An 18347-nucleotide genomic window follows, 5' to 3' on the forward strand; every position below is an offset into this window, starting at 1 on the left:
CAACGCCAACGGCATGCTTTAGCTTTGCGGGACTCTTTTTTCGAAAATAAAATTCCAGAAACTGTTTTAAGATTCAAGGGGTTTTTAAAGCAAAGGGTTGACTGGCTGCTTCTTATGTTTGATTGCATAAGAATTGTCAGCTGGTCAGGTCTTTTTCTTTTTTTTCTTTTTGGGAGGGAAAGTCTTGCAACATTCTGCTCCGTGCTGGCTTCCAGTTGCCGCACTATTTACTCTCCTGGACAAGGAAAACCACAGCAGCTCTTTGGGTTTTTGAGGCTGATCTCAACAAAGAGAGGCTGAACTAGCAGAGAGAGCATACACTTTTCAAAAAGCTTTCCTTTCGACAGTTGCAGAGCTTTCCTTTCCTGTTTTAGTTATTACACTGTACGCCAAGAGATGGAATTCTGTTTCTTACCATACTGAGGGGAACTTTCTTAGAATGGGAAGGTTTTGAGGTCTAGTTGCATACAACGTGGGAGCTTGCTGCCAGGATAGATGCTTTTTGATATGGGAATCAAATCTTAAGCCTCTCTTTTGGGGTTGAACTGAAGCTTGTGCGAAGTTCTGCTCCTTGTGGAGCCAAGGCAGTGGGCTGATTAATGGAAGGGATTGTTTAACGAGCTTTTCTTCAGTTGGAGAAGCGAGGGAGTTGTGTCATTAAAACGAAAAAAAATCTGATTTCTGTGGGTGGAAATGTTTTAAACTTTGTCATTGTGGGAATGGAAACACTTTCTCCTTTTTTAACGGTGTGATGCAAGGTAAATGTGATTTGGAGAACTCCTGGGTGGTTGTGTGCATCTTCTGACTACAGAGTAAATGGAATCTTCGTAACCAGAAATAGAGACATTGTGTTTTTTGGTTTTGTTTTGCTCTTAGATCCCCCGTACGTGATTGATCTATGAAATGGCAGAGAATGGAACAGACTGTGACCAGAGACGCACAGGAATGATCAAAGAACAGCACAATGGAAACTTCGCAGGTAGGTGGAAAATGACTTCATGTTCTCAGCTGGTCAACCTGGTGTGTAAAATGGCCAACACAATGCTCAGAAGGAATTTGTTGGTGCACTTCATGCCCAGATAATGCAAGGAGAGAAGCCTGAATCGATATTGGAAACTTAATCACCTCTAAATCTGAAATCAAAAGAACCTGTGTAATGTAAAGCCAGGGAATAGTTTTATGCTGTGTATTTCCATTCAGCTTCTCTCAATCTCTTTCCTTCTGCATTCCTATTCTGTAGCTTACACACATACGAGCCCTGTAAAGCTGACTCGGGTTCTAATAGGAGCTGGGAGCTGAAAAGCTGAACTATGCTGACAAACATGTGGCTGTGGAAGTCAGGCTACACAGCCCCACCCTTTGGCTCTGAAGAGTTAGTACTTGATTATAATCTCCAGGAGAGTTCTGCTTTGGGAGAAATCCAGTGTGTTTTTTTTCGTCTCCCAATTTCTAGTGTTTCTATTGACACTTAGCTTCACCGTAGCTTATCATTTTTCAATGATAAATTGCTGGAAAGACAGTTAACTACTTCGTCTCCTGTCTTGCCTTTGTTTTTCCTTCAGGTATGTCCAAAGTAGGCTCATGTTTAGAATTCATGCAAAAAAAAAATAAAATTCTGAGAATGTTTCATGAAGATCTTTGTGTTACCGAATTATCTGTGCTGTATGGTATAATTATCATCTTAGTTTGCTTCCTGTCAGCCTTGAATGTGCCAGTTCCATATTTAATTAAGTTTTGTAACCAAGTGATTTCTCAAGTTGTACACAGTCTTACGCCATCGTCTTTGATGACCTTTACTAAGAACATACAAAGTAATAAAAACCAAACAAACAAACAACAAGGTTGAAGGATTTTTATTAGGCATATGAAGTGGAAAAAGTGGAGAACAAAAATTCTTGAAGCAAGGAATGTGGCAGGATTTACAGAAGTGTATGCCTGTATGCATGGAACAAATCTAAGCCTTTTACTTCACTGGGACTTCACTCTGAGGGAATGTAGATGTTATCCAGTACTTGCAATTGCAGGCTTTCTATTAGTTCATTTAAAACAACTGATGCTTTCAGAGGTAAAGAATACAGCTAAAGAAAATAAAACGGGCAATGTGACTAATGAGGTATGTGATTTTGATGTAGATACCAACATCTGATAAGGCAGCATGTTTGAATTACTGAAATAAAAATCTTGGGTTACAATGTGATAGGGATTCAGATTAGATTCACTTTCTATATGTAACAGTTTTATCCTAATTTAAAATTTGAATAGTATTTGGATAAAAGTTAGTTTTCTATATTTTCCCAGTGTTTCATGCTTTTTTCTCTTATTTCAGAATTCATTTTCTTTAAAAGTGTTAAAATTACTGCCACTCCGTAGCCTGACAGCCTTTGAACAAAGCATCCTCATCCAAAAATAGCTAAGGATTTTTATTAATCCTGACTATATTGTGAGCACAAAATAACACATGTTTATTAGAAGATCCTTTTTTCTATACTCGTACATCAGTGCACAGTAACTGCTGTTGTAGTCGTAGTGTCAGGCACTGCAATATAACCGAATTATTGCGGTTAAAAGCAACCAAAAGTGTAGTGTCAGCCTAGCGAAGGGCTGTGGTCTCCAGGCAGGCCCTTCTCATGGGAGCACTTCCTGTCTCGTGGACTCATTTTGGAGAAGCTGAGCAGGGTGGCATGGCTTAACGTAGCCTGAGCCCTCTGACTGGGAGGAGAGATACCGTTATCCAGTTACACGGGGATTGAAGTTTGTGGAAAGCACACGTAATCCAATCTAGTTCGATTGGAGACGTCTGAGAATAGCTTTGGAAGAGAACCAAATTCAGAAGTTCAGAGTGAAATGTGGTCTCTGTACTGGGCAATAGAGACACATTTGACCTGTTGGATTCGCTGATTTGTAGCTAATAGTGCAGTACTTTGCATAAATGCTAATATATTTAACAGACTTTGCACCCTTGAGCCAGTTCTTGAATGGCTGTCAGCTATGTGGAGGAAAAAAGCCACCGTGTTTCCTTTGCTGGAGGTCACCAGATTTCCAACGCCCTTGGAGCAAATGCTTTGTGATAAGTGGAAAAGATGACTGGGAGCCCATGTTAACTTCCCAACAAAAAATAATCAGTGTATTTTTGGGTGGGATGGGATTTGAACCGTCAGCCTGTGGTTTTATATTTCTGTTGCTTTTCCTTTGCAGACTCCTCTTTGTTGGGTGAACGGAAGCGAAGGGACCGAGAAGAGAGGTTGAATATTGTCCTATGGAGACAACCGCTTGTTACCTTGCAGTATTTTTTCCTGGAAACACTAATAAACTTGAAGGAATGGACCATAAAGTAAAGATACTTTCTTTAACTTCTACTAAGCATTCTGGGGAAACCCATGCTCTGATTCAGTAGGTCATTCTGACATCTCACTTTTCCTGATGATTCACTACTTTAAAATTCTTCTTCTAGAAAACATATTTATTTTTGTCCCTTAAAGGTGGCTACTGGAACATACCACGCTTCCAGCTGTGTACCCAGACCTTCTGCCTAAATTGCATAAGTGTAAATACAGTAAGGTCTCGATGGAAGAGAATTGCGAACTTCCTTCCTGAAGAGTTGAATATGCCAATTTGAAAGAATGGGACAGTGTTTAGGGATCCTGAAGGCAAGAGATATTGTACTTAAGACTGCAGTGTTAAGTACTGATCTTTTAATATATGTGTTAGTATCACTTAATGATCTTCAAATAACTCAGCTAGGGCAGGGTTCAGGGTTACGTGGGATTTACAGTGATGTTTATGACACCCTATTAGAGAACTGCTTCTAAGATAGTGGTCCCTTTCACAGCAGGAAATTATTTATTGAAGCACTTGCCCTAAGCATCATTTACACCCTGGATAAAATGGGCTTTTATTCTAGTTAGGACTGCTACTTGCAATTGCCTAACATCTACTAATGCTGAAACGCATAGCTATTAATGCTCTAGCCTTGGGAGGGTCTGGAGTATCAAAAGGCAAACATGAATAAAATTGGCAACCAAAAAAGCCAGGAGTAGGAACCACCTAGTGCTTGTGCTGGTAACTGGAATCTTTATGTTTGAGATTGTTTTTACAATCACTTCCCAGTCAGAAGACAGGATCTAATAGCACCTTCACTGGTTCTAGCTGTTGGGCTGCTCCTTTCGGGAGTGAGCTGAGATTGGTGATAACGGGCTATGTCCACTGACTCTTCTGGGCTAGGTTTGAGGTGCTGACACACAAGATATGTTGAGACAAGCTTCTGTTTTCCTTTTTGACGTTCTGGAATGAGTAGTAGCAGATTTAGATAGTGTAGTCTTAATCCCTCTGTGCTTCTCTCACCCAAAATAATCTAACCCCAAAGTTTAGTTGTTTTATGTACATGCTTTCAGCTATCATTGGAAATATTCTTTGAGAACTGCCTTTTCAGATTTTAACATTGCTTGGAGATTGTCAGAAACAACTACTTACTTAAGCACAGCAGAAATAACATTTGAGGTGTTATTTTAATCTACTGCTTGGCTTCTTAGATACAAAAGTTTGTTACAGATAGCATTTGCATCTTCAGTTGTGCATCAGCAGCACGTCTATGTTGTGTGCCACTGTACAACACAGAACTTCACAGCCACAGCTATGGTAAAACCACCACAGCTGTGTAAATTGACAATGTCTTTATAGAAAATAATGACTAGATTCTAAGCGATGAAGATGACCTCAGGTTGACACTTAATGGTTTCCTGTGTTCCACTTGAGTAAACTGGGATTTAAATGACAGTTGCTTGGAAATCCAATTCTTGTACTGATACAAGCAGCAGCACAAATGTTTTACAATTACAAGAAGATTAAAGGAACTTTTTTTCAGCCTGCTTAATATGAAACATTTGCTACTGTTTTGCTCTATTACACTTCCCGTATTTCAATCTTTCCTTCTGCTTATTTAAATAGATAAATTACACTTATTTCACTATTTCATGTCAGTGATTTTTAAGTGATGCTAGCACTTCCTTTTCTTTATAGCATTAGATGACAGTGTAATAGTGTTTCCCAGAAAATAATAAATATATTCTTTAATCAGCTGTGTGTGGCCACGTATGTGTGAAGCAGTATTATTGTAACCTTACAGAATTAGGCAGGTGCAAGAGTAACTGGATATCATAAAAATGCTTTTTTTCTGTTTACCCGTAGTAGCCTCCTAATGCTTCATAATTAGTAAAAATGTATGTATTCAAGTTTGAGCTGTAACAAGAGGTACTAACTTCAGCAGATTAAGAGAACCAAAATAATGTTGAGGTTTGCTCATTTTACTGTCACTGTGGCTCTACCCACCAGCACAGTTTGGAATCAGCACTTCTGTTACCCACCCACAGATCATCCCCTGCACAGGGCCGGTGCCTGCTTTGCACTTGGCTTAACCACGAATGTTCTTGGTGGTCCTGTATTTGGAACTCTCTTAGCTGCAGAAGCTGAATGTTGGCTTTTAGATTGTTTGCTTTCAGCAAGTTACTACCTTTTACTTGCCTTTTTTTCTTGAACTTGGTTCTCATCTGACAGTGAACTAGAGATTTTTCTGTAAAGATTAAAGGCTCCCCAGCTATTTCTTGGGAGGTTTACATTTTTATAACAGTGAACTTCTCAGCTGTCATTTTGCCTACTGACTACATCCACACACCCACTCTACAGGGATAACTTAAGTTACTTTGAAATGCATGCTAAATTATGAAAAACACTAATCACCATTTGTCTTTTAAGATTGTGGCATCGACGAAGTATCCTGGTGGCTTTTTTACTGATGCTTGCAGTGCTTACAGCTACGTATTATGTTGAAGGAAGACATCAACAGGTATGAGGCTTTCAGGTTACTTTCCTGGGGTTAATACTTCCTGTCTCTGTGCTAAAATAGACATCCTGGGAAATTGAATAGGGTCTTAATGAGATTGTAGCACATCTTTTGAACCCCTACTTGCTAAGGTTATCTGTTTATCATGTCGTGACTTCCCTTGAGTCATGTGTGGATGAGTTGCGTTTTAAGGATGGGAGAAGATCAGCTGTATCATTTCATCTATTTTGTTGCATATGTAGGTGTTCTACTTCTCATCTGCTCCTAAATAAGCACACCTCTGATGCTGCAGCATTCTTTCACATCTGTTGTTAACAAGCTTTAAATAGTAGTAGGAACTCTTGAGAAAATGTTAAACTGAGTCATGAGAGAACTTGATTGGTTTCCAAGAAACGTTTCTATTGCTATGGAAGGGTATCCTGACCCACTCAGGCATACATGTAGGCATAAAATGGTTTCATGGCTCAAATCTGGTTCTGTGATGCTTCTTATACTCCCATTGTCTTACAATGGCTGTTTTAAAAACGTAGTTGTCTTGGGTTATGTGAAGACTGATGCTTTTACATCACTTGAAGTGTAGGTGCTTGCTCTAAGCGTAACATGATGGTGTTGTCTACGCTTTTCCCCTTGCCATTTCTCCCTGAGTTTCAGGTTTTCTCTGGGGCAGCCCTTTTTAACCCAGCAGAGCATTTCCTTGTGCAGCTGACTCACCTTACCACTCTGCAAATCACCAGATTCCCAGTCTCAGAGAACTTGTTTACATCTACACTGCTGAGCTCTGTCACTGTCTGCTTGAGGAACATGCAGGTCTGGAACACGAGTCCTGGCTTCCCAGGGCTGGGTCACTTAATGCAGTGAAATGAGATTCTTCAGCTCACTGCATCCTTGCTTGCTCAGTCCCATGCCTGAGACCTAAGCAGTTACACACCAGACAGGTTGGCAGCTGGTAGATCAGTGGTCCATTCCTGTTCCTGATGGACAAATACCTCCTTCATTTAAAAACTGCCCTGGTTGGTGGCTTTGTCAGCATCGAGGCCAGAGCTTGATGCACTCAACATTTGCCACTAGATGGCTCTTACAAACTGGTGTTGAGGCACGTGCCCCCTGAGCTGGCTGGGGCTGCAGTGCAGTGAGGCTTGGCAGTGCCTCCAGAGCTTTCCTTGAGCCTGGTGGGAAGAAGCCTGTACCTCTGGGATGGGCAAGGGGAGCGTGCCTGCAGTGTCCAGTAGTGCTTGGAGCTCTCTTCTGTGTTGTCTCAGTGGTGTGCTCCAGCAGCTATCTGTCCACCCCCCTTCCTCCAGAGCTTCTTACCTTCCTCCAGAGCTTCTTGTCCTGCTAAACCCTCTCTCTACCCATCTCTGTGTACCATCAACATATAATTGAATATGTATGCCACTTTCTTCCAAAACATTTAATTCAAAATAGCTAAGTATACTTGCAGTTCCAGTGGTCGTTTTCAGGACTTTTTTTACACTCTGGCAGGCTGGAGCCTGGTTAAGGTCGGTAAACTTCACATCCGTGCTGTTGATCCATGCATGGTATTAAAGGGCACCTCTTCTCAGGGCTGTGGTATAGCCAAGTTAATGACCTTGCTCGTCCTTTTATGTTACTGCTCTCATGGCAGTGAGAGTGAGATACAGCCTCCCGTCCCTGCAGTGTACCTGGCTGTACACTTACCCGTTGAGGAAATTCCCCAATCTGTCTGCTTGCTGCTTGGCTTCCAGTAGATGTTGTCTGGTGCTTATTGCTTACCTGTGTGAACTTTGTTTGTCTATTCTGGATTTTCAGGTCCTCACTATTGAAACTGAATTTTTCATCTGTATCCTCAGAACCTTGCTGATTATAAGGTGTGGGGGCTTTTGTTTTGAAAACGCGTTGTTCTCTGTACATATACCTGTGCTGTAATTGTAGTAAGTTGCAAATAGAGGAATTTAGGACTCTGTTTCCATTGTTCTAATACAAACTAATCCAAATAGTTGTCTGTAGCTTTAACTTTCTCCTCCAAGGGACATCACCATGTTTGTTTTGTGACTTTTCTCTTTCAGTATGTGCGGTATATGGAGAAAAAGTTCTTCTGGTGTGCCTATTGGGTAGGATTAGGCATTCTGTCCTCTGTTGGACTTGGAACAGGTCTTCACACCTTTCTGCTCTATTTGGTAAGGATATTTTTATTCCACATTCTTTCTGAATCATTTATTTTAATTTTTGCATATTTTTAAGATCTGTGAATAAAGAATCTTCCCTAAGTCCTAAATCTTAAGTACTTCTGAAGGAAAAAAAATACTTAGTGTAATGCTACAAAGCTGTGTTGAATGTTGTTACTCTATATTGTATAGCTTATGCTGTTTGCTCATGGTGAACTGTAGATATTAGTCTACTGTTATCCTTCATTTCGAAACAATGAGTCAAAATCTGCAGTGCGCTATGCTCTCATTTACTAATTTAAATAAAAACATTTTCTAGTGTGTGCAGCTCAAATGTTTCCATTTTAAAAATTTCTGCGTGCTCTCAGTAGCTTAAAATGATCATTCTTTTAGCTGAAACCGCTGAAATAGGCAACTGTTTTGTAGTTCAGTCTGTATTAATTTTGCTTTGAAAATAACAGCAAGAAAAATGTTTGGCTACAATAATAAAATAGTCTCTGTTGTTCTGAAAATTTGTATGATGTTGTTTATCTCGACTTAGCTAGGAAAGTTAGGGAAATGTTTGGGTGTGTTTTGCTTTTGGCCATTGGATTAGTTCCTTGTTTATGAAACCACTGTCCTGGATTTAAGAAAAGGATTCATGGCCACAAAATAATTAAAACCAGTTTATGCAACAAATGTCATCTTGTATTTGGGACAATTACAGATGTTTACTTTCAGAACTGCTTTAATCATTAACACAGAAAGCACTACAGGAAACAAGAAACTCGTGTTTTTCCACACAGCAAAGCAATGCGTGTTAGGTCTAGTGACATCTGTGTAGGCATCGTTCGCAGTCGTGTCAATCTGTTGGTGGAGCTTCTCTCCTAAAGATTCTGGAGGTAGAAGGCATGGGAGAAAGAGAACTATTGTTAAACAGAAACAAGTTTCTGCATACACAGCCTTTTAGGCAAAAATATTGCTGTCAACCTAAACGATTGGAAATAGAAACTCGGTAGAGCCGATGAACAGAATCTGAATGTTTTGCATGCAATGCTGGAGAGTGCTTGGACAGCGGTGACTTGACAGTGTAGGAATCCTCCTGACTGGCAGAGGTGATGACAATAGCTTAGGGACACCAAAACACATGGGCTCTGCAGATGGAGAATCAATCAAAATCATCAGTCATGAACCAAGGTGCCCACCTCGCTGGAGAGGCAACTCAGCACTGAGTGGTGCCTGAGGTGGACTAAAGCTCCCAAATTCAGCTCAGCCTGGGTGCTCCACCAGCCTCGGGTGGGAGTGAAAATTTAGCAGGAAGGATCATTGGCTACTCATCAGGCCAGAGAAAGGAAGAGAAAGCAAATTCCAAGTTTGCTGTGAAAATCAGTAGATCATGATTTAAATCAGCAAGTAAGACTTTTAAATGATAGATTTGTCTTTTTTTTTTTTTTTTTTTTTTTGCTTTTTTTTTTTCTTAAGTTGACTCTCACTGGTTGATAGTCTGATTTCTTCAAACCAAAGATGTTGTGTTATCTAGCCAGTCTTTGAAGCAGTTTAGCGTGCTTTCTGTACAGTTCTATTCTTAATTTTTACACGTGTTGACAGAAATCTAGTAAATAAGAAATATTTTCCACTATTTGTAAACCGCATTTGGAAGTGGGTTATTTCTTTGTTGTACATTGATCTGGTGCAGAATAGCAAGTGCTGTCATCTTGTATCCAGGACAAATCATCTTTGTATCCAAGATAATTTTGTCCTATAAAGAAAAGTCTTTTTCAGAACTGCAGTGCCGTCTTATAGAAGGTGGAATGAAATAACCTGTCTTTTACTCTATTTTATTATTTTTTATTGGTTCTAAGTTACTTTAATAAAAAACAAATTTCATAGCATATCACTGAACTTTTCCTGTGGGGTGTGTGAACTTAGTCAGTACATTTAGGTCATGACCTGGCCTGACATTTAAGTCACGTAGACAAAATATTACTTCTCTGGCTTAATAGTCAGTATAATTTTCGTTATGTCTGTAGTAGACGTAAGTGAGCAGCCTTTTAGAGATTCCAGTAAGAAGTATCACCTAGAAAAACAAATCAGTTTAATATTGTTAGCAGAGGTATTTATTGCAGGTGTAGTGAAGTTATTTATTTGGAATGTAAGAGGTAAGATTTCACAATTTTGGGGGGAAAAACAGACTGCACTCAATTATAAGGTGGTTATAGAGTAAGATGTAGTCATACCATCAACTTCTAATGTGTATCAATACAGGAGAAATACTTGTTTGTTTGCTTTAAATATGTAATAGAGATGAGCATTTTTCTGTTGAGGGAATTGCATAAAGGCGGTGAGTGCAGGAAGAGAAGCAAGGACGCATTTTATTTTTTTCTCCTGTGCAAGATTTAGTGACTAGCAAGGACTGTAAATTCAGAAAAAATACACTTCCTTGGCACTAAATGTGCCCGAACATTGAACAGTTCATAACTTGGTGGAACGTACGGGATTTGTGCCACTAGATGGCAGTGGGAGTGTAAGAACACAAGCTTATTGCCCTGAGGCCGTGTTGCCATTTTAAGCAGCAGAAGTGTTAATTTTCTTGTCAATACAGCTCTGCCAGCAATATGAATACGGGACATACTATCAACGGTGTACTACAGTCTTTAATATCTGCTGATTTTAGGGCTGCATGTGGTGTGAAAGGGAACAGGGGTTGCAAACTTAAGATGGTGTAACTTTAAGGTAAATTGGTTCAGAATAGTGTTCTGTATTTAATCCGTTTGGAAACAAAGCAATTAGGAGCTCTGGCTTTCAGAAGGAGAAGTTTTAAATAATTTGCTATTTTAATTGTGCAGCATCTTCCTCTAAAAGTAAAATATAGTTCAGGTGGTAAAATCACTATTGAATTTTACAGTAATGTATACCTACTTTACATGTTCTGTGCACTTTAATTACATCTCTTGATTATGTTGATTCAAAGAAATTAAAAGTTTTAAAAAAACAAAAAAAATCCTCTTCTGCTTTAGTGCCTGGATTTGCAGGCAGTAGAAAGTAGACTCAGTAAGTATTTTAAAATTGTTCGTAATTAATTGCTTGTTTTAAATGTGTATGTACAGTGAGATTGCTGGGAATGCAATTACATGCTTAGAGAACAATGCTCCCAGGCCCACCCATGTGCTGCGGAGCTCTTGTTGATGCTTGCAGCATTGTCTCTGCCATCAAGGGCCAACGGGCAGGAATTGATGGCATGTAGGCACCTGTTCACGCAGTGCCTGAACTGCTTCAGCTGTGACACAGGTGCATCTTTCTTAAATATAGCCCTCTGCATATTGCACACAGCTATTTCGTATCAAGCTGCTCATAAGTGCAGCCTGTTAGCTGGGCAAATCGCTCGCAGAAATAGTTATGCAATAGCTGCAGGATAGGAATGACTCTGGCCTGGGTGGCTGTTTTTCCAGGGTTGAAAACTGTCATTTGTCTGGATTCTTCAGAGCATCTCACGCCAGCCACAATGTGGAGTGAGGTGGATTCAAGTTCCAGGAGAGATCTTGGGGTTAGCTGAGAAGACAGGAGTTGGAACTAGCAGTTGTGTTTGAAGCGGAGGTTACAATCCAAAGCAGTCTGCCTTTGGGGGCACATTACTGCCCCTGCTTTATATCCGTTCACATCTGATTTGGATTTTGTGGGTCACCAGAATGTTCATTGTCAGAACATTCCCGCTGAAAACATTGTGGTCTAGGAGGAAAAGGTCAATTTTGTTAGTTTGCTCGTAGGTTTTTATTGCTATTTCTGTGATTCGAGAACTTCCTATATAGATTATAAAGGAGCTAACGTTATCTGCTGCATTGGCTCTTAGTTTAATTCTGTCCCCTTGGATGTCGCAAGCAGTAAATGTAAGACTTGACATGGCTTTTTGGGAAACAATCCTCTGTCTGCAAATTGGCAGTGAGCTAAGGGCTGGCACAGAGCAGGTCTCCAGCACAGAAATGTGGAAGCAGGCCACTCTTCCAAGAATCCTTTTTATTCTGACACTTTCAAAACAAGTCTGCTGGCTTTTTTTCCCAAAGTCCATTAAAGGTTTTTCACAATTCTTTAAAAACACCACTTTAAAAATAGTAATCACCATGTGGTTCTGTAGGAAATAAAACTATTATGATTAACGACCCCAGATACTGGTTTTAGCAGCACATGGTTGGGTTTTTTTTAGCCTTATGTTTTCTTTAATGCTGTTCCTACGTTAAAATACAAATGGCACGAATCACCCAACTGCCAGAAGAAGATGACTGCGGGTAACTTGTCAGGAATTTCTTGTTTGTGCATCTTGGAGAGGTCCATCTGCTGCTGCAGAGCGACGTGAACGAGCTGGCAGCAGCGACACTAGGTGGAGCGCTCGGCTGGAGCCACGCTGCCCTTGCCATCTCCGTGTGATCTGCTTTCGCTTCACCAAACGGATTGCAAAAGATGCGACCGAGGCGCAGAAAATCAGCTTAGAATTAATGCCTATCAAAACGCCTCGTGTGAAAACTGGCCGATAAACGGCCTTTCTGCATACGGTCTGTTAAAACCCAGAGTGGCGGGGGATGAATGGAAGCAAATTCCTTACAGGTCAAAAGTGCAGAGCGGGTTTTGGCTGTCTGCAGTTGTTTGTGTTTTTGTTTTTTAAGCGTGAATCTCTGCTTGCTTGCTGGTAGAGCCAAGTGGAGCAACTGCTGGGGAGGCTTTCGTTGGTAGCCGGATTGCGGACTAGCACAAACAGGAAATGTGAGGTACAATAGGAATGCTTTCTGCGTGGAGGTCGGAAAAGAGTTGGGATTTTTTCAACACTGCAATGTGTGGCTTTGTCACTTAATTCCTCCTGGGGTGTCCTGTAGCGGAGTGAAAGAGCACGACAATGATTTCAGGCCAAAAAAAGAACAGAAAACTGCCCTTAAAAAGAAGGGAATTGCAAAGACAGTGCCTTCATTGACGGGCCTGGCTTTAGAGAGCCAGTTTGGGTTTATCTGGGCTTGAGGGTTCAATGTCTTGCTTTTGTCCTGAATTGGTTCCAGGGTTTGGCTTTGGTGAGAGGTCACATTCTGGCCTCCCAAAAGCACGGTAGTTTGTAGCTGAAATGAGTCGCATTTTGGCCGTGTCCGAACTGAGTTTCTAACCCAAACTGAGCATTTAAAATCCAGACAGCTCGTGCAATAATGAGCTCATTAGCTTTTCCAAAAAAAAAACAACCAACCTGTTGTTGGTGATAATTGTTTTTCTTAAATGCAAACAAACAAAAAAATACACCCCCTTTCTTTCTTGCCAGGACTACTGAAAGCTTTTTAAAATTAAACTTGATTTTTTTAGCTATCCAGTTCCAGGAGCTAAGCTCGTAAGGAGACTCCTGATAAAACTGTAAAAGCAGTTCTAAAAAGGAAAACTCACAAAACAGGGCTTACTCAGTTCTGTGATGTAGATGTAATTTCAAAATCTACAGAAATTGCTCTCATTCACTCCCATCCCCCATTTATTTGCTACTTTAATACAGGAGTGTTTTCTTAGTGATTGTCAACCTCAGGAGAAATTTTGCTCTTTTCATGTGGATCATTCAAAACAACTGTGAATAATTCATAAAATTATGGGGTCTGCATGTAAAGGAAAAAGGGAGAAACAAAAGCTGAGCTGCCCCAGCCAGGTGGGCAGGCGCAGCAGCACTCCCCTTGCCAGTGTTGAATTATTTTTGCTAAGTGAGGTGTTCATTTCCAGTCCGTGCTGTTCTTCGATTCACATGTCAACCTGCAAGCCTATAGCAAATGAAATAAAAAAATGGTTTTGTTTAAAATCTGTGATCAGATTACTGCTATTGAGTTAAGGCAGTTGAAAGCAAAATACGTGGTGGGTGCAGAAGACAGGAATTTGTTGTGAAGCTGAAACGGAGCCTGTTGGTGTGAGGATCGCATGTGACTCTTACTCGTTCATTTGTTTCCTCCATCTCTTTAAACCAACTTCCTCCAGCTGCCCCAAGCTTTTTACAATGAGCTGAAACATCCTGGACTACTTGCATCAACACCACTTAAAAATCACTTTTGCTCACCATCCCTTGATGGGAGCTCCTGCTTTCAGTTCACACGGGCTCTGTTCTGCTCGCACTGCGCTTACATTAATGATGCACTGATGAACTGGAAGAGCCCAAGGTGTTAACCAGGACGCTGCTCCAGATTAGTTGAGCAACGTGGGAGTTTCTTAAATCTGGTGGCTTCCCCGCGTTTAAAACATCTGAGATGAAAAATGGCATTTTCCTGGTGACTCAGGAGCAGCCCCTGCCTGTCCCCTGCTCATCTCTGAGGGTGGCAGGGGCCGGTGGAGCAGCTGGAAGCAATAACCTCCCGCACTGCCCCACCGTGAGCTGCCGGCCGTGTGAGTCAGAACCCGAAGCGGTGGGGCTGCAAGTTCCTTATATGGCCCCCAGCGCTGCTGGAAGCGGTGCACGTCAGGATTTGGACAGTTTATCTAAAGCTGGAACTGTGGTAATAAACAGCTAATGTGAAGCTCCTCCATCTGTGCAGGATTAGCTACCTTACTGTGGCTTTTCAGAAGTCTGCACACCACTGATGTCATATTAACGTTTAAGCTGTATCGAGCAAGCTGAACTTGCACCAAGGGGTTAGTGAGGTGATTGTGTGCCCTGCTCTTCCTTTCGAAGGCTGATGGACTTCACCTTTCGGCTGCTGACACCTTATTTTCATTATTTGCTCTTGATTTCCTTGTCACCGATCCCGCCTGATAACTCTGCTGGGAGGTCACGTTCTGCTTTCCTCTCACTCTCTCTCTTGGAGTCGCTGCTGGTTTTTTTTGTTGTGTTTTAATCCACGGCCTGAACTTTGTGCTTTTCTTGTCTCTGCTTCCTTGAGCCAGGGTGGAAAAAATGATAACAGTGCAAGGCGATCTCTAATTGGAGCCGTTAAAGCCAATCATCGCTCCTAGTGTCAATTTGAATAGGTTCTGTGATTTATTCTTCAGTAATAACGAGTGGGTGGCTAGGGAAGGGCGAGAAGAAAATGCTGACAGATTATTTTTGTCTTCTGTCAGCACCAGAGTATGAACTTGGGTTCTTCCAACTGTGCCTCTTCCTGACATCACTCCGTTTGATGGCTCCTATAGAAAGTAGCATGACCATAGCCTTATGAAGCATCTGCTTTTCATGTTACTCCTCAAAGCAGCAACGTGGCCCTGTTATGCGTTCAGTGGTACCACATGCCTGCTCCCCTGGTGGTTCTTCTTCACTTGTATTTGGAGCCTGTGGCTCATCATTTGGAATTTCCATCAGCTCTGCACCGGGGCAAGGCTCGACTGAAGTGGGAATGGAAACTTGCGAATGGACACATGACTGTAAAATGAATACGTTGCTTGAAATACTGTGGCGGTGTGCTAAAGCTAGCCCTGACCGCCTGAGGATGGTTATGTCACTTGAGGATGCTCTAGTTCTGGGATCCTTCTTCGTTCTGAGACCCTTTTGACATCCTGTACTGTGTACCAGGCAATATATAAAATCACGAGACACTTTAATCTTGTAACACAGGCAGACAGACTAGATTGATGTATTTTCTAGCCGCCTCTAGGTCCAGTCTTTTGTAATTGCAGGGCGGTTTTCTTGGTGGGTAGTTGTCCACTGCTCCTGGAGATGAAAAGATGCTGTAACTTGGTGTTACTTTCTAGAGAGGTGTAATGACTTCGTGGATAAGTATGAGATGAGTCGCAGACTGGGGCAACGCTTGCAGGATGTTTCCCATGAGAAGCAAGCTTTTGCTTTTCTAATTTATCTTAATCAAATATTGAATGACATGTTTTCCCCCCTGTGGAAGGGCTGAGTCTTGAGCCTGGTATGAAAAGCTCTGTATCCATGGAGGAAAACAGATTTTTAGTACATTAAGTTCAGCAATGAGTTCAGAGTAGTGTTTTTCTTGCTGGCAGACGTATCACTTTTCTTTGTGAAATATTTCTAAATTAGAAGCAGCCTAAAATTACCTTTCCCCAAATAAAAAAAGGTTAAAATTAGATGTCGTTGTTGTTGTGCTCATATCACTTGGGCAGGATGGCTGTTCTGTGAAGGGCACGTGAGAGAAGAAAATTTGATAAGGAGTTTGAAGCTATGGTTTTGTTCACAGTCTAGATGCACAGAATGATTAATAATGTGAAATGTGATTCACTTCTAATTGGATATTCAGTCGTTTTTCCTTATGGTGAGGACTTCAGTGCTATAAATATAATGCACATCAACATGTTTGTAAGGATTTTAACTTCAGCTTGCAGTGATGAATTTCCAAGTGTGATTTATAAATAAAAGATTATGCTTTCTAGACATGTCATAACATGGCATTTAAAGTAACTTGTTTCTAAGGATTAGCAGTGTCTGTTCTAACTTGGGTGACTTCAATCACGAAACTGAAAATTCTCTGAAGGCCTTTGAGTTCAAGAGTTCGAGGTTGCCTTCTCGAAGACATTACAGTTGTGTAGATAGGGATTTCCAAACTCCCCTAAATTACTATTGTTAAAATATAGATTTATGTTGAGTTGATCTCGATGACCAACTCTTGTCTCGTTTGATTTGTAAATTGTACAGCCATTTCTAACAAATCGCATTCCAGCCTAACCACAGGCTCCTTCTGGTCGTCAGTAGTGGCAAGCAAATGTTTCTCGCCCGAGTCAGCAGAATGTTTCTCAATTTCTTCTGTGTTAGCCCTTGGTGGTGCCTCCTGCAATTAAAAAAAAAAATCATTGGAAGAGGGTGACGAAAAGACAGTTGGTGTTCAAGGATCTTACATGCCTTGAATTTCAGCGACTCTTCCTGGTTTGGCAAGCAGCATGTCTACTAAATCGGCTGGTTTTATATTTGTTGTCTGGTATGAGAGGGTTTGAAGTAGTTTCACAAAGCTATTTTTAATGGTAGAGGTGGAGTTGGAGTCCAAGAGGAGATATCTTAAAGGTTTCCCTGAAGTTTTGAAATAAACTGAGTTATTGCAAAGAGGTAACACACAGACCGTTGCCTGCACCTCCACGTGGAGGAGGAAGCAGAGAGGGTGGGGAGGTATTGTTTGAAGAGGGTCAAAAAATTTTATGAGAATGAATCCTTCCAGCCCAGGGAGGAGTATAAAGAAAACTTCTGAGTGAATTTTGAGTGGGATTTTTGCAAAGATGGCACCTGGATCCTGCTTGAAGTTGGTTCCCTGTTTCTTTCAGAGTTTAAACCATAGCTATTGCTAAATATAAAGCAAAATGGCACCTCTCTTATGAAACACCCAGTGACCCTCCCACTCTTCCCCCCTCCCTGCACCCATGGTCCTGTTTAGCCAGCCATTGTTTTGTGAGGTGCTTGGTAACCAGCTTTGTGAAAGCATGATGCTCGATGTGAGCTTTCAGAGCAGAGCTAGAACAAAAGCAGATGTCAGAGATGTTGCATGCAGCCTGCCAAGCTGCACGATGCTGTCCGTTCGACTAGCAGGACAGCTGGGCTCCGCTGTGAGGAGGACACGGGATTGTTCTGCTCTCCTTTGGCTCTCTCTGAATTCTAATACTCCACACTTCATCACTCTCAATGAACTGTTTATGCTTTATTTCTTATTCCAGTTAAAATGTGGCTTCTGTGGGTTCCATAACTCCAACTTTTTTCCATTATAGAACTGTTTACATTGCAGTGGAAGAATTATGTTCAGTTGGCGTAGTCTTCAGGTGGCTCGCTGGCCATTTACAGCAGCTTTGTGAAATGCCTTTTTTTTCCCGTTGGCTGCTCCTTGTACAGTTTTTCCTTTTGCAGATGTTCGTTGAGGACTGGGAGAGCTCTCCTAACAGGAGGTGACACTTGGAGGCTCTGAAGCCATCCAGGGCTGGCAACGCTATTGGGGGGAGCTGCTCATGGCAAGGAGCTCCTGCAAAAGCATGCTGGTCATGCAGCAGCAGTCTCCTAGTAGGCATTTTGTCTTTGCAGTCTCCTGGGAGTGCAGTGGCTTCCCTGCACTGCCTGTGTGCAGTTTGAGAAGAGCTCGTAACTCTGTCAGTGAAACCTGGCAGAGAGGGTGGAGGCCTCGCGACAGTACTGATTATATTTGTATCTTACTATTATAAAACTGAAACTAACAGTCTCCCATCACAGCTGGCTGTAGTTACGCTGTAGTGTGGTTGATCTTCCAAATTTTGTAGAACTGAAAATTGTACTTCTTGATTCACACGTCGTACCTCACTGCCTTGGCAGCAAGCTTACCCTTACTCACAAGGGAACGTAGGAAATGGTCATTTACAAGTCAAGTACATGGGGATTTCCTCCATGCAAATTTCATATTCAAGAGGTTTTTATTGCAAATTTATGCAGGTGAAAACCATGACTTAGGGAAGAAGGCTTGAGAGACCTTTTTGTCCCAAGTTAGCTGTCA

The 18347-nt window shown here is 41.4% G+C and overlaps 1 protein-coding gene across 2 annotated transcripts in view; it reads left to right on the forward strand.

Moving 5' to 3' along the window:
• VMP1 (vacuole membrane protein 1) overlaps positions 1-18347 on the forward strand; it is a 64381-nt gene that overhangs the window by 5505 nt on the left and 40529 nt on the right. For both annotated transcript variants that reach the window (XM_032200684.1, XM_032200685.1), the window contains exons 2-5: positions 877-979; positions 3196-3331; positions 5749-5839; positions 7882-7992. In XM_032200684.1, coding sequence (XP_032056575.1) covers positions 904-979; positions 3196-3331; positions 5749-5839; positions 7882-7992 — 414 coding nt within the window. In that variant the 5' untranslated portion in view covers positions 877-903. The remainder of the gene's footprint in view (positions 1-876; positions 980-3195; positions 3332-5748; positions 5840-7881; positions 7993-18347) is intronic.

Source organism: Aythya fuligula, chromosome 20, assembly GCF_009819795.1.
Source record: "Aythya fuligula isolate bAytFul2 chromosome 20, bAytFul2.pri, whole genome shotgun sequence".
Classification (NCBI taxonomy): domain Eukaryota; kingdom Metazoa; phylum Chordata; class Aves; order Anseriformes; family Anatidae; genus Aythya; species Aythya fuligula.